Here is a 17315-nt window from a genome sequence, read left to right on the forward strand (position 1 = left end):
GGCAATGCTACTTACTATCTGAAAAGTTTTTGAAAATTTGCTTAAAACCAAGTCTTAACGGGTCACTTGGGTGGCTCAGTTGGCTGGGCATCTGACTCTTTCATCTTTCAGGTCAAGTCATGATCTCAGGGTCCTGGGATTAAGCCCAGCATCAAGCAACACACTTAACAGGGAATCTCTGAGGATTCTCTGCTTCTGCCCCACTCCAATAAAAAAGTAAATCTTAAAAAAAATAATTGCCACAGTAACTGCTCACTGGCTCTCAGCAATTAGCCTGAATTCCCTAGAATACACATATTTTCACGTCGTACTTGCTCAGTAATCAAGGTCAATACAATCAAATGCAACCTTATGAAAGAACACTTATGTGGCCTGTGAATAGGCTCTCAGTTATGTGTTTCAAAGGGCTTGAAACAAAAGGCTGTTAGGTACTACAAATGCAGCACAAGGAACAGTTGTGTGAAGCAAAGCAGTTCTAAATATCTCACTCATTAGGTTTTCCAAGTTGAGGCTGGAAACCTTGGGGGAAAATAACCGCATGTGCACTACCCCCAAACCTGAATCTGACTACATTTAACAGTGATGCCTTTGAAAATAGGTCTTCTCTTATGCTGTTTTGTATTTATAGTAGAAACAAAATTATCAAGATATTTAACATGCTTAGTTAACATCTGACACATACCATTTGCTCAATACAAATATCAAATGATAAAGTAACATGTATTCATGAGGAAAAAGAACATTTCACGACCTCACACCTTTTTTTTTTTTTTGCCTGCTTTTCACTATTAATTTGACAAAGTAGGGATGCCTGGGTGGGTCAGCGGTTGAGGGCATCTGACTTTGACTCAGGGCGTGATCTTGGAGTACTGGGATCGGGTTCCACATTGGGCTCCCTATAGGGAGCCTGCTTCTCCCTCTGCCTGTGTCTCTGCTTCTCTTTTTCTGTCTCTCTCATGAATAAATAAATAAATAAATCTTAAAAAAAAGAAAAGAAAAGAAAAGAAAACCTTCCCTTAAAAAAAGAACTGACAAAGTAGGAATTGGCACAGCACAGCTGAGACACCAACATCTTAACCCTGCAACGGTATAGATCACAAATTGACCAGACTACATAAGGATGAAAAACCCAGTATATCCAATGTGAATGAATCACATGGCAGTGAAAAGGGACAAAAAAATTAAACTAAGTCAGGAAAGCATAGCGACTAACTATAGAGTATGGGGGGGGGGGGGTGTCAAAAAAAGAGGACATAGGGTGGGAGGGATTCTTGAAGTAGGTTCTAGACCCTAGGTAGCTGTACATTTTTTCAAGCAAGTTTCCACTAACTCATGAATAAAGCGAATTCATTCATTAATCCAAGTGATTTCTAAGTTCCATCCCGACTTCAGAACAAATCCTGGAAAAACATGCAATCTAACATCTCAGAACCTTGTGAAGCCCAAGAAAAATATTAAGTGCTAAAATATAATAATGGCAATCAAGAATGAACACAGAGCTAAAGGGCAGCATTATAATGGGTTACAAAGAGACTTAAATTTTTTGTATCCCTGCAAAATGGGACACTATTAAGTATCTAATGCCTATACTTCCTTAAAATAGCTATTTTACATTACTGAAGACATGACTGAGTTAGTACATAAAGAAAAGTCCAAACTGTCAGCTTTTAGTCCTCCACATTCCCCTCTTTAATATGGCATTTTGCACTATATACATTAATGAAAATTTGAAACAAACAAAAAGAACTTTAGTCAAACTCCCCTTCCTCCTCCAGCTTTATTGGATAGTTTAAAATTACATTTCTATTTTCTAGGACTTCAGTTGCTTTTTCCATCTGACTTTTAAAAACTGATTACAGCAAATGAAACACAGTTGTCTAAGTGATATAGTATACAAAAATAACATCTTGATTTCTGTGAAAATGCATTTCTCTGCAATTCCTGAATAACTCCAAATTATGCTAACTCTGAGCATAGATGTTTACTCTGGGTTTTAGATTTAGACTTTGAAAAAAATGTGTTCTAAACCTTTGCCATCACCTTATGCATATCCAGCATCAACGCTGTGAAGTTGTTCTTGTTTAGGCCTTTATCCCGATTTTTCTCGCACAGCCATTAACACACATCTTTTTATTTTGTTTACTCCCACTCAACTGTATGTTCTATGTAGGGCCTGATACAGATGTTACTTGATGTTATTCAATAGCTACTGAGGTCAGACAATCCAAGGCCATCATTATGCTAAAATTAAAGTTGTTTATGGAAGCTCATAAATACTTCCAGAATTGGTTTTACCTCCTACATGGGAACATATCCAAGAAACCCAGAACGGGCTTACTGGTCTGACTCAACTCTTCCCATTCATCAATCCCTATTCACCAGTGGCGCGGAAAGGGGGTTCTTTAACAAAGCATTATACATAACACCTCTACCAAACTAAACATAAACATTTTTTTTGTAGTTAAATGCAGAAAGTCGGTTTTTTTTTTTTCCACCCCTTTCCTCCTTTTACACGGCAAGTAAAGCTCACTGGCCTGGGAGTAGCCTCTATCTGCCAACCTTTGGCCAGTGAAGAGGATTCAGAGAAAATAATACAACCATCAATCAGAAAAAGGAGGGGCGACAAAGGAAAATAATTAAGCTGTGGCTTCAATCGTGCATTCCCGTGCAAGGTGCCCTGACTCGCCACAGCGGTAACAGTTGACTTCACTTGTCTTGCTGCAATTGATGGCTACGTGACCAGTTTCACCACACCTAAAAAAAAAAAAAGAAAAAAAAAAAGAGGGACAGTGAGTTTTCACAATGTCCCCAGAAAGCGTAAAGCTGCATTGAAACAATAGTAACTGTAGAAACAGTAGTAACTGGGTAAAAAAATGCAATGATCAGTGAAGCAATGCTTTTTTTCCCCTCAGGACAGTCTCATTAACCCCTCCACTAAGAGGAGGAAGGAGGAATTAGGTAACAAAGTACTCAATTGTGCAGACTAAGCCATAAAATTAAAATTTTTACCCCAAGAGATCCACTAACATCAAAACACTAAAAATAGGGGCTCCTGGGTGGCTCAGTGTAGCAGCCAACTCCTGATTCTGGCTCAGGTCATGATCTCAGGATCATGAGATGGAGCCCTGCGATCCAGATCCACTTTTGTACTGGGTATGGAACCTGCTTTAGATTCTCTCTCCCTCCCACTGCAAACACTAATAACACTGGCCAATACATACCTTTCTCTCTTTTTTTTTTTAATTTGATTTATTTATTCATGAGACACAGGGAGAGGGAGAAGCAGGCTCCATGCAGGGAGTCCGATGTGGGACTCAATCCTGGAACTCCAGGATCTTGCCCTGAGCCGAAGGCAGATGCTTAACCGCTGAGCCACCCAGGAATCCTTCTTAAGTTTTAAGTAATCCCTACCCTCAGCATGAGGCTCAAAATCATGTCCCTGAGATCAAGGGTCGCACTCTCTGCTGAGTCAGCCAGGCGCCCCAAGATGTTGTACCTCTATACAAATTAATCCTTAAGATTTCACTGGTATTTACCAAATTTTACAGCTTAAATATGTACATTTTACCTTATGTCACATCCACAAGGATTTCAGGTTGTAGGACAAGAAATTTGTATATGTGAATTATTTATAGTTTTCTACAATGTCTCTGAAAACTCCGAAGTACAGCATTAACGTTATTTTTAAAATATTAAAAATTCCAAGGCTGTGTAAGTTTTTCAGCTGTCATAAGCCACAAACCATGACTGGCAAAATAGTAACTGATGTATAGACAAACTGCTGGTTATATATGCTGAAAATCAATATCATCTGGTCAAAACGAACTTCCACTGAATACTCGTCCACAAAGTCCATTTATAGCTAATTCACCTCTAAAATAATCTCTGCCATGAGCCTTCCTCCAGCCAACACCCTAACAACTTACCTATAGCACTTCACTTTGGTGCAGTCTTTTTGAATGTGTCCAAATTCTCCACAAGAATAGCACTTCTGCTCATCAGCATGGTCACAGTCACGAGCCAGATGGCCTGGTTTGCCACAGTTGTAGCAGCATTGCTCCCGCTCTCTCTTGGGCTCCTTGCAGTCCTTGGCGATGTGGCCACCTCTACCGCAGTTATAGCAGGCTTCAACAATAAGGAAAAGAAGCAGACCAAGACTATAAAACCTTTACAAAACGTTGTTTTAAAAAGTCTTTTCCAATGCTATGTGCAGCAGTAGCACAGGCTCACCTTTCCAAGTTCTAGAAGGGTATGAAAATGAAGTGTTAAATACTTACCATCCTCTTGAAGATCACAATCCTTGGCAAGATGACCAGACTCACCACAGCGATAACAGATGTCTGGAAGAGATGAGGAAACAAACTGGAAACCTATTTTGGGCAGAAACAAAAAGAATTTGGCTAATTAGACCAGTCTTGACACTAATAGATACTGAAGCACTTCAAAATTTTTTATTCGACAAAAATACCTCTATCCGAGGTAAAACCACCTCTGCCACGGCTTCTCATTCCACGACCACGGCCTCCACCAGTAGGGCATTCCCGGGCCCAATGGCCAGATCGTCCACACTTGAAACACTCATTGCTGCTCATGGCTGCAGTTAGATCTTCAAAATATTAAAAATGACAATGTTAAACTAATTGAAATTACTTTTAACTTTTTATTGCCCTTTTAGTGTATTTTTAGATAATTATTCTGGGGGATGAAGCTTAGCATATACCTTGCTTAGAAAAATAGCCACACAACTACGTACTTGTAGGCTTACATACCTATTAAGAAATATATTAGAAGTGAAAAAAAAGGTAAAACATGTATTTTGATACAATTTGTGATTTTTAAAAAACCATTAAGACTATGGATATACGGATTAATACAAATGTTAATTCAGTTATAATGGGGTGGTAGAATTTAAAGGATTAATGCACATCCATTATTAGAAATAGTAACATATCACTCAAGGTCTAATTTGTAGACTATTTTCATGGTTACAAGCCAGTAAACTTTATTTTGGGCAACTGGAAGTTATTTAATGGTCATAAAATCGGAAATAGCTCAAAACAACACAGCTGTAGTATGGACTCTAAAAGTGAGGGGTAGGTAAAGAGAAACTATTTCTAACTTTAACGTCCAACAGTGTCTAGCTATACTACAACACTTGTTTGCACACTCTTTACAGCAGGTATATTATAAGAAATGCAGATAAAAATTTTCTCTAGAGAATACCGTATGGCAAAAAATATTAGAAAAACAAAAGGGCACACCAAAGGGCTAATAGTATCTAAAGCACCAGGACCATTTTTTTTCTTTTATTCTCTAAATTTTCCTGTAGTTTTTACATTTAAAACAAGGCTACTCGGAACTTCACAATAGATTCCTTTATTGGGTATTATTTAAAAATGGGGGAGGGGGGCAAATCTCCCAATAAGTAAATGAATTTTACACTTCTTATGTAACAATCTAAAAATAAACAGGAACTATTCCTGGAATAGAATGGAATGTTGTAGTAGAAACTCCTAGGAAAATGGTTTTTAAAAAACAAACTAGCTCAGAACAATCTAATCTTTACATTTCCACACTTCCACATCCGAATATTTTTACCCTTATTTCCAGTGTCAAGCCATGGCACACCAACTTTTTAAACTATCTTCTCAAAGCCATAAGCACTATGATCTAGCAAAAGATACTGCTTCAACTGAGTAAGACTGGATAGTGGAATTATCCAAATCAACCACAGCACCAAACTCAAATGACAGTAAAATGGCCAAGGCCCCCCTCCCAATCATCCTTTCAGTAACCAGTTCATCACTAAGTTATAGAGAATCTAGTAACTAAAAATTAAGCTAAAGTTCAGTTTCAAAAGTTTCCATTGTCAAATATTCAAAAGAACTCAATACTTATCCCAAGTCTCTGCAATCAGATTCAGGTTAAGTTTTCAAAGGGATCTTTCTATCAATTCTTGCCACTTGCCATATAAACACATTACCAAAAAAGGGGGATGAGGGAAGTACAGGCAGGTACCTGCACAGAATACTCAGGAGTCCATAGATTCTAGGGTGCCTGGGTGACTCAGATCATGATCTTACGGGTTTTGGGATCAAGACCTGCATCTGAGTCTACGCTCAGCTGGGAGTCTGCTTAAGATTCTCTCCTCCCTCTCTTACCCCTCCCCGCAATTGTCTCTCAAACAAATCTTTAAAAATAGTTGTTTCAGATGCCTAACGCACATTTCTAGTCAGAAGAAAAAAGAAAACAGCCAGTGAAGATTAAACATGTATTTTTGTAAAATAATGAGATTACATTTGCTTTCTTTTACTGGTATTAGCCTTCTAAATCATATTAAGTACTAGTTTCCACCGGAGAGAAGAGTTAGGGTAAAAAGTAATTAAAAGTCACAGAAAAGAGGAACTCCTGGTTGGCTCAGGGTGTGATCCCAGAGTTCTGAGATCGAATCCCACATGGAGCCTACCTCTCCCTCTGCCTATAATTCTGCCTGTGTCTTTCATGATAAATAAATAAAATCTTAAAAAAAAAAAAAAATCACAGAAAAGAGCAGTTTATAGTACTTTATCCTCCCCTCCACCCTCATTTTCCTTTTGCACCTTCTCTAGTTTATAGCCAGACCAATTTAAGCACATTTAACTACTGATGTCAATGAGTTATTTGCAGAGAAATGATCACTTCTTTTTACAAAGTAATACAGGCAATCTGACAAGTCCTGAGTAGTTTATCACTTAATATTTAAACCAGAGGGTTGCCTGGGTAGCTCAGTTGGTTAAACAGCTAAGTCTTTTTTTTTATTTATGATAGAGAGAGAGAGAGAGAGAGAGAGAGAAGCAGAGACATAGGCAGAGGGAGAAGCAGGCTCCATGCACCGGGAGCCTGAAGTGGGATTCGATCCTGGGTCTCTAGGATCGCGCCCTGGGCCAAAGGCAGGCGCCAAACCACTGCGCCACCCAGGGATCCCTAAGCAGCTAAGTCTTGATTTCAGCTGAGGCATGACCTCAGGTTGAGATGAAGCCCTGCATCAGGCTCCACATTCATCAGGGCATCTGCTGAAGGTTCTCTCGCTCTCTCTCTCTCTCTCTCTCTCTCTCTCTCCTTGCTACCCTCTTCCCCCACTCACACATATACTCTCAATCTTAAAATTATATATCTATATACACATACATATATATGAACAAGACACTTATGTTTTACAAAATACGACAGTCCTATACATTCTAAAGCTAAAGAAACGATGGTTCTGGGCAATCTTTCCTTTAGACTGCTACTTTAAAAGGACCTTGTTTATTTAATAAAGTACAAAAGAAATGCATTATAACACATCATCATGTTTATCAGTGGAATAAAGTCAACAGGTAATTGGGTTTATTTTCAGCACAGTAATATGAATTTAAAAAACTACTTAAGGGGCAGCCCAGGTGGCTCAGTGGTTTGGTGCCGCCTTCAGCTCAGAACATGATCCTGGAGACCCAGATCAAGTCCCTCGTCGGGCTCACTGCATGGCACCTGCTTCTCCATCTGCCTGTGTCTCTGCCTCTTCCTCTCTGTGTGTCTCTCATGAATAAATAAAATCTTTTAAAAAATAAAAAACTACTTAAGTTCTGATTAATCTACAGGTAGATTATTCATGAACTGTTTCTCCATTGTCTTCTCTCCCTTTGGCCAAGCCAATCAGTCATTTAGCTATTCTACATTTTCCAAGTCCCTTGTGATAGATTTATTTGTTCAGTAACATTAAACCAATTCCCACAATGTTTTAGAGTCCTCCTGCCACTTATCCTAGAAGTAGGTTCCCATCCTAATATTCATCTTATATACAAATGTATTTAGTTAAAAGATCTTTAGAGAGCTATATGCCATCTCTAAGAAAAGAAGAGGCAGTAAGGTAAGACAGCTGAGAATTAGGAGTCTGTGATTCTGCCTATGACTACTCCTGGCTGGAATTTTGCCGCACTGTCCTGCCTCCGCCCTCTCCACCTGTCACAACGTTTTCCAACCTTCAACAGCCAACTCAAATGCCAACTCTTATAAAAGAATCTGACCACATCTCTCAGCCTGGAACTCTCAAAACCCATAGTTCTTTATTAGTATTTGTCTGACACTACCATATTGACTTTTATCATATTCCTTGAAGGCAGAGACCAAGTAATTCACCTTTCAATCATCACAACAGCCCATATAATTATCCTTTCAGTAGCAGTTATACTCAGTATTTTAACTGCTGGGGGGGGGGGGGGGGGACTAATAGTCATTTGCTGAATGAAACAAATTGTTTCTTGTACAGACCCAACCCAATCTGATTGAGTACTAACACCACCTCAATTCTTGCTATGACAATTACTGCACCATGAAAGTAACAACGTAGGAGGGCTCCCTGGTGGCTCAGTCGGTTAAGCATCTGCCTTTGGCTCAGGTCTGATCCCAGGATCCTAGGATTGAGCCCTGCATCCGGCTCCCCCATTTCAGAAGGAAGCCTGCTTCTCCTTCTCCCTCTGCCACTGCCCCAGCTGGTGCTTGCTTGCTGTCAAATAAATCCTTAAAAACAATAATAATAAAGTAAAAACATAGGGGCACCAGGGTGGCTCAGGTGATTTGGTCATCTGCCTTCAGCTCAAGTCATGATCCTAGCATCTTTGGGATCAGGTCCAAGTACCATGTCAGACTCTCCACTCAGTGGGGAGTTTGTTCCCCCCTTTCCCGCTACCCCTCCTATCCCCTTTCTCTCATAAAATCTAAAAAAAAAAAAAAAACAAAATGCAAAAGATTTTTAAATTATGTACTCATTTTTTTTAGGATTATTTATTCATGAGACAGAGAGAGAGAGGAGAGAGGCAAAGGGAGGAGGTGGCTCCATGCAGGGAGCCTGATGCGGGAGACTCGATCTCAGGACCACAGGATCACATCCTGAGTTGAGGGCAGACGCTCAACCGCTGAGCCACCCAGGCGTCCCAAATTATGTACTCATTGAGGATGGACTATCAATCTAAATTCAAGAATGCTTATTTTGGATTATCTAATAAAATCCTATTACTTCAAGAATTCACAATCAACTAGACCTCACTAATATGTATTTTTTGAGATTTTATTTATTTATTCATGAGAAACAGAGAGAGAGAGAGAGAGATTGAGAGGGGCAGAGGGAGAAGCAGGCTCCATGCAGGGAGCCCGATGCAGGACTCGATCCCGGGTCTCCGGGCTAAACCGCTACGCCACCGGGGCTGCCAGACCTAGTATCTTATGGAATGCTACAAAACGTATTTACTAATAAAGATAAAAGACAAAATGCTGTATTTTCCACTGTTGCCAGGCGGAAGGTGAGCATTTATTTTCTTCCTTTTGCTGCTTTAGCAATCATCGCTGTATCTACACTGATGTTATCATCAGACAGTAAAAAGATTTGGGGATCCTAATAGCTAAACCTGGGTTAGCCACTGAACCATCTGTGCTGTTACCTCAGACACTTGAGGTCTGTCCTTATCAGGAAAAGATAAAATTGATCTGTGATGAGAATTGTTACCAGGTGTCTTGTCCTTACCAGATGCTCAACTTAAAAAACTTTAAGGGCTTATGTCTTCTGCTTATTCTTTCTTTTCCACTCCAATTAAGTTAGATTGCTTACAGGTGGATTAGAACCCCCGCCCCCACCACCACCATGCAATGCCTACAGAACAAGTTTAGAAGAGGGCAAACTGCTTATACTCAAGTTTCCCATCTCATAAAGTCTACTTCCTGAGTGGACTGGAGAAGAGGTAAGAAAAATGGGTGAATGCCAAATGATTTCATATTTGCAACAACAGACATCAGGTATGTTTCCACTTCATTTTTTGTCTACCAAATTTGCATGACACAAATCACACAAAGAAATGTAGGAACACAGGGCATGCCAGGCAGCAGTAAGGCAGTCAAGATACTGCTTGAAAATTTACTGAGGGCCAGTATATAATTAAGAGTCTATTTTATACTCATCTAGGATTAAATCCTAGAATTGATACCAAAACATTATTGGTTATACTAACTTGTCTTCATCAATGTAATTTTTCCACATTTTTTGATACTAAGAGCAAAGCCAGTAAACTACTTAAATCTTTTTAATAAATTTATTTTTTATTGGTGTTCAATTTGCCAACATACAGAATAACACCCAGTGCTCATCCCGTCAAGTGTCCCCCTCAGTGCCCGTCACCCATTCACCCCCACCCAAACTACTTAAATCTTAACAGGACACTGACAAGACTAACAATGGGAGTTCCAATGAATAGAAAGCCCTAACTCTCCCTATAGCTAAAATAGTGACAGGCAAGTGTAGGGGGTCGTGGGAACAAAGTATGATATGGATCTGGCTATCTTTATTGTTTTATATGGCTTTCCTAATATAGATGTGTGTATTTACTGTATTTTTCTAGTTATTTCCCTCAAGTTTAGGGTTATTCCTGACTCCTCTACATTGCTGACCTAACTACATCCAGACCATAGGGGAGATTTTGCCCCCTGAATGTACTTACTCATCATGACGCTGTAATAAATCAGTTTAGTGTTCCAACATGGTCCTAAAACACTTCAGACTGTTTAAGATAAATAAAAAAAACTACAGACTGGAGGGAAGGAAGCAAGTTACACTGTACATTACTTGCATTTGGACCAGAATAATGGAGACCACAGTGTAATACTGGAACAATTCTGGGTTCTTATTCTGGCTCCTGCCATAATTACCCCCCAAAGAGATTTAATTTAATAGCTACCTAGTATGACTCAAAGGTTAATAAACGTATTATCTATAGTCCTTACAACCCTGCAAGTTATGTATTCTTGTCCCCATTTTACTGATAAGGAGACTGAAGATCTGAGACTTTTTTTTTTTAAACTTTTTTAATTTATTTTTTTAAAGATTTTATTTATTTACTCATAGAGACACACAGAGAGAGACAGGCAGAGACACAGGCAGAGGGAGAAGCAGGCTCCACGCAGAGAGCCTGACATGGGACTCGATCCCGGGTGTCCAGGATCACAACCGGGACTCCAGGCGGCGCTAAACCGCTGTGCCACCAGGGCTGCCCAGATCTGAGACTTTGAAAAACACATTAGTTTTCAATGTAAAAAGTCTTTGTTCTCTTTAGATAAATCGAAACTAGCACTGATAAACTTTTTAAAAAATCCACAGCCATATATAAACTTATTCACAGTATACCATCATACAGCTTTCCTGAATTTTAAGCCAAGATAGATTTTCTTAACTTTCTCTGTGGTAGTACTTAGAGTGTCACCACAGATCCAAACACTGGCTATCTGATTCGACTAGTTAATAGCCTCATTTGTAATTATGGAGTCACTGCAGCTGATCACTATACTACACTCTCATACTACTGATTAATAGAGTCCATCTACTTACAACTTGCATTTTGGGTGGTCACAAGCTCTCATTTTATTACTCCAGCAGTTTTTTACAACATGAAAATGGTGCACAATTTACCGGAATTCTCATTATTATGCTCTTACTGCGGCAGCATCAGACACTGCCAGAATAGGAGTTCTATTAAAGTGAGACAGTAGGGAAAGAGCATTCTCCACATAGCAGGCCAGGATGCCTTGGCATCAGTCTTCTGGCTCTCCACTTAACTGTCAGAAGGCTAGGAAGAAAAAAGCAGCCAACAATTTTTTAAAACTCTCACTCCTGCAAGAAAAAGCAAAATCTCTCTTGTGGTGAAGTGCTTAGCCAACAGACCAATCATTCCAATTAGTCAAATTGTGGTTCTATTGCTTTTAAGTACCAATTTGATAACTTCCCATGTCTGTAGCATATTTTCATTAGATTTTAAAAGGGACAGATACCCCAAAAAGTCATATAGCCATCTGCAAAACCCATTTATAATACCTTAAAGAAGAGGTTACTCTGCCTGTTCCAGTTGTTCAAATGCTAGTGTAATAAATGCCCTTTGGTCTTCCATTGATTTGGCTCAGAATATTTTTTACGGACTCCATATTTGTTTGAAATATATTACCTCTCATCATCAGTATGAAACGCGGATATTTAGCTTGCCAAGACTTACCCAAGTTTTCTAATGTGACATATGCAGATAAGTACACAAACATATATTGTTAGTTTAAGAAAAAATCGGTTGCCGACAATTGAGATCTGGAAAAAATTTTAAGTCCTTAATTCAGCCCCAGGGAATCTAATAAATTATTCCTTTTTTATTCCAGTACAGAGAGCTCCTTGTAGACAAGAATCAGGCTCAACAAGCTAAACACAGCATGTACCTATGAACGTGGCATTTTGTAGGGGTTTGATTAAACCAGGATCAGAGTAATTTTTAAGCATTCTAAAAGGACTGCTTTGCAGAAGAAGAAAAAATCTAAGATGTAGGAATTTTATTTCATTCATCTTTTAAGAACCCTCAAAATCATATATGCAATTTATAGTGCTTAAGCAAAAAGAGTAACAAGTTGCTATCTTAATTAAGATAACACGTCCATGCAGAAAGTAACTGGTTATGTTCCAAAAATTGGATCAAACAGGAAAGGAGAAACAGGTTGTTTTTGTTTTTTTTTTTTAAACTTGAATAATTTGGGGTAGGAGGATGTAAATTAATCTCCCTTTACCTTAAAAGAAACGAGTAATCCAGACTCTTGGGCCTCTTACTCTTTCTGTGGGTCTTTCTGGATAATGACTGAAACACACTATCCCAAGTCACAGAGGGCTACTGAGCAGTATTTTCTTTTTCTAAGACCTCGGAGACCAGATGTATCGACTTCCTTTGGAAGTGCCCTGTGGCTGAGGCCATGTGGTTAACATGTGGCAACAAGCATAAGCCTTACCCATAATAAAATCAACACCCCAAACCAAATGTGGGCAATTATGTCCTAAAATAGGCTTGCACATTTGGAATATCTAGATGGGGACTGGCTCATTAACTTCCAGGTCTCATTTTTAGATTAAGTTATACCCGTTTAATTAATCCAAAAAATGACGATTTCGTTGATTCACGGAAAGCCAGTCCTAGCTGCCTCTTTTCGAGTTACACTGTCAAGAGAAGTAACTCAACATTTGAACCACGGTAGAACTCAAGAATCGGAAAGCTACCAAGTACGCAGAGTACGAATTTCGAGGCTTCGCAGGCCTTCCGGCGGAGTATCCCACCGCCCTGGGGCCAGCGCGCCTTCAGGACCCTTGGCACATGGCCCGCCGGGCCCCCGACCCCAGCACAAGGCCTGCAGACATACCCCCGACCCTCCCACCCGCAGCCTCCCCCCAGTAAGTTCCCGCCAAATCGCCCCTCCGTCCCGCATCCGCGACCCCAGAGGTCTCAGGGCTTCAGTCCCAAGGGCGCACGGGCCCGGGCCGCCGTCGCTTGAGGCCGCGGCCTGGGGCGCGGCCTGGCCCTGGGACAGGCCCCGAGGCCCGGCGGCCCGGCTTCCCACACGGAAGGAAGGGCGGCGGGGTGGCCCGACTGCGGCAGCCCGGAAACCTGGACCCGGGACGGCTGCAGCAGCCGAGTTTCCCGCCTGACGCAGCAGCAGAGCAGGCCAGAGCGCGGCCGCCATCGCCGCCGAGCCGCTCCCAACCTCTCCGTCCGCCTCGGCCACCGCCCGCCCCGCGGATGCCCCCCGCCCCCAGGCCCTGCTCCGGGCGCTCACCTTCGGCGTCTGAGCGGGTCCGCAGCGGCGGAGACTCGGACGCGGGCCCGGGGAAGGCGGCTCACAAGGTAGCGGCTGTTTATTTTCAGGGTCCTTGCCTGCGCCACACGCGGGTCTGCACACGGCCCCACACACGCCGCTGCGCACGGCTCTCCTCCGCCTCGCCCACGCGGCCAATCAGCACGCGGAGTTCCGCCGTCCAATCAGAGCCGCCCCCGAGGAGGGCCGCCCAGCTTGAGCGCAGCGCGGCGTGGGGCGGGCCTCGGCCTCCGCGCGCCGCGGCCTTTCCCGCCGTGCCCCGCGCGCGGCCTTTCCCGCCCGGAACCGCCGGCCCCGACTCCATTCCTGGCGGCTCCCCACGCCGGGGAACTTGCGTCGCCCGGGCCTTGGTGGTCTCTCGCGATAGCGGGCGCCGAGGGGTGCCAGAGGGCAGGTCTTCGTGAAGTGGCTGTGATTAGCGTGGGGTCAGGGAAAATTCCGGCCCCTTCTGGGGCTCAGGAGAAGCGCTTGCCCCCAAGCTTGTGGCTCGGACTGGCTTTACGAGCTCGGCCCCGGTTCCTAGAGCTCGTCAGTTGGTTCCCGGTTTCTAATCCGCACATCCCAGTTCGGGGGAAAGTCGCAGCTCCAAGTAACAAGTTACTGTGGCCATGGGTCCCGGGCCCCGAGTTTTGTTTTGGTTTTTGTGTGACCCAGGCAGAGCCTGGAACGGCCGCTGCTTACACCTCTTAACGGTAGACCCTCCCCACCGCTCCCTATGACCATCTGCCCCCCCAAATGTCCCAGATGAGGGATGGGACCTGCCCTGCGGAGGGAGGGCCCCGGGACCCTCTGCCTCACGACACACCTGGGACCGCTTCACGCATCGGTGAATGACATCGTGCAACTTAGGGTAGCAAGTGCCAGGAGAGCCACCTGGCCGGGCTCTCGTGTTCAGGAACGGCCTCTGGTTGGGATCCCTTACCTTCTCCCAAAGAGACTGTGCGTGTCGTCATTGATACTCTTTCAGGATGAAAACAATGTAAATTATTGAATGTGAACTAAAATTTTCTAGAATTGTGAGTGCCATCTTGGAACAGCTTTTGTTGGAAACAGGGAAAAAAAAAATAGAAGTACCCCAGTCTCTTGAGCTATAAAAGCCCTGAAATTAACTATAGTCTCCTACTAAAGCTTAATATGCTCCTCAAGGTTAGGATGTAGCCCATATTGTTGGCTGGTACATCCCAGAGATTTACTTCTCATTCTTTTAATGACCATGGTACTTGAAATTAATTGCACAGATCTATTACGATGTTAAAACTGCTGAACAGTCCTTGTTTGTAGCATTAATTCAGTGAGTAGCTGTGAAGACTCCAGCTGTTCTTTGCCTTTAGTCTCATCTCATTGAATTCTCCCAGTCCCCAGGCTGTATGACTTTTGAAATCATGTTTACGGGGAGGCACAGTGGTTAAAGAGCTCAGGTGATAGGAATCAGGCATTACACCTGGATTCAGATCACCAGTACTTAATCATGGTAGTGCATTTAGCGACTGTGCTCAACACAGTATTTGATAAAGGTTAGCAATTATCTAAGAGTGAATGAACTATTTCAAGGACCAATGACTTTTTAAGTTTTTTTAAACCAAGACAACTAAAGTAAAAATATTTTAGAATTCAGTATGAAATGTCCTATTTCCAGTAAGATTGAATTGCCTAGCTGTTTATGTATTGAGTTATATAACACCACAGTTACCAATAATAAAACAGTGTTTTGTGCTTACAGAGTTTTATTCCCAAGAATCTTACACAGCTTTACAGATTTCCCCTCCCTAACAGATTAATCTTTATAATATCTCAAGGTATGTAGTAGGATGGTAATTGAAGACACTTAATCATTCCATGATTTCCTAAGCCCAAGCATTGAGTCAGTATTAGTGCAACAGGCTAAATGGAGGAAGTCCACCTTGGGTACATCCAAGAGGACTAGTTAAATTGTCATAGTAACCATAAATTCCTATTTTTGTCTGACTTTGACTTATCACTCCAAACACAATGCTACATAAAATGTTTGATATTTATTATAGACCCAGGGACAGAATGTTCCTAATGTTAAAAAAAAAAAAGAGGGTGGGTGTGAAATAGTGGACATAATGTTCTTCTGTAGGTTTCAAAAGACTTAAGTGGAAGGAATGGAAACATAATGTGGTCTTCACTTCTCAGCTCTAGGAGTAGTAACAGATAATGGCTCTTTTCTACCTGGCATCCAGCTTTCTGTAATAACTATTACTATTAACAGAACCAGACTGATCATGAGGCATTCTGTCTCCAGAGGTTTATGATGGAATTTAACTACAGTCATTTGTGTTTGGATATGCCCTTGGGTACATGTATCTCACTAGAGATGTTTGAAAATAAGAAAAGAAAAAGCCACTCCACTCAAAAGATAAACTGCCAACCATATATGAAGAAAGAGTCCCTATCCTGGAAATGTATTTTCTCCTCTCCTCCCTTCCAATGTTCAGTCTTACCCAGTCTACCCACACATACTGTGGTCAGCAGTGTGTTACAAACGTGACTAGTTTAGACATAGACTTTGCCCTTGAAGATCTTGCAAGATGTAATGGGCTATAAGAAAGTATTAAGTGTCCTGAGGAGGACCAGCTAAAATGCTATGATTCAGCATGATTCAGGATTCCTTAAAATACCAGTTGAGCAGCAATACCTGCCAACTCTTAATTTCCGCTAAAATGCCCAATTGCATAGTACATGCCTTAAATTCTGCTGTCAAATGGAGATGATATCGTATCTGTTTTTCTAAATCCTTCCATGTCCTGTTTTCTCTGCCTACAGGGAAAGAGGCTCTGTGACTTGACTTGGAAAGTAGGCAACTAAAGTTAAGTGTAAATTGTTTCACCACTCCTGTCTGCTTCTGAAGCTAAAACATAGTTTACTAAGCTAAATCCCGAAATATTATTAGTTATACTAAGAATAGCTAGTAGTATATATAATTTCTTTAACAGGGCTTAGCATAATTACCATTAAAGTGTTATCTATGATTTTTATTATTATGGAGTGCTTATTATATGCCAGTCATTGTTTATAACCTCTTTATAAGTTTACACAAAACCTCATTGAGATACGTACTTTTATTAATCCCGTGAAGAAATATAATTCCAGAAGATTCATGTATTCCGCCAAGGGCAGAGAGTGAATAAATGACAGGGCAGGCTTCAGAGATAGAGTACGTGCTTAAATACAAAGCTTTCAGCCTCCTAGTAGTTATTGAAACCCAATCTTACAATTTCCCATTGACTCATTAAAGTGACAGTATAGGGAATACTAACATGGTAAGGAAAATATGAAACACTGGGGGCACCTGGGTGGTTCAGTGGTTGAGCATCTGTCTTCAGCTCAGGTTATGATCCTGGGGTCCTGGAATCGAGTCCTGAATCTGGCTCCCCATAGGGAGCTCGCTATTCCCTCTGCCTGTGTCTCTGTGTCTCTCTTATGAATAAATAAATAGAATATTTTTAAAAATATGAAACACTAATAATTTAGTGAGCATTCCATCAGTTGGCTTCCTCCTCTATGATCTCAAATTGAAACTATCTCTACTTCTGCAAAATAACTGGCAAGAGAACATCATTTGAAAATAGTTTTTAAAGGTTCAAAATAAAACCACCCATTTTTTTCTTACAAGAAAA

The 17315-nt window shown here is 41.4% G+C and overlaps 1 protein-coding gene across 6 annotated transcripts in view; it reads right to left on the reverse strand.

The window, feature by feature from the left end:
- Positions 1-1758: 1758 nt before the first annotated feature.
- LOC121494505 (CCHC-type zinc finger nucleic acid binding protein) overlaps positions 1759-17315 on the reverse strand; it is a 67279-nt gene continuing 51722 nt past the window's right edge. The window contains exons 1-5 of one of the 6 annotated variants that reach the window (XM_041761046.1): positions 13636-13789; positions 4490-4606; positions 4278-4370; positions 3927-4128; positions 1759-2754 (exon numbers count right to left, since the gene is read on the reverse strand). In XM_041761046.1, coding sequence (XP_041616980.1) covers positions 2637-2754; positions 3927-4128; positions 4278-4370; positions 4490-4592 — 516 coding nt within the window. In that variant the 5' untranslated portion in view covers positions 4593-4606; positions 13636-13789 and the 3' untranslated portion in view covers positions 1759-2636. Of the gene's footprint in view, positions 2755-3926; positions 4129-4277; positions 4371-4468; positions 4607-13635; positions 13790-17315 lie in introns of those variants that run through there. The other 5 variants (XM_041761048.1, XM_041761042.1, XM_041761045.1 and 2 more) reach the window with 5 other exon arrangements.

Source organism: Vulpes lagopus, chromosome 7 (genome assembly GCF_018345385.1).
Source record: "Vulpes lagopus strain Blue_001 chromosome 7, ASM1834538v1, whole genome shotgun sequence".
Taxonomy (NCBI): Eukaryota; Metazoa; Chordata; class Mammalia; order Carnivora; family Canidae; genus Vulpes; species Vulpes lagopus.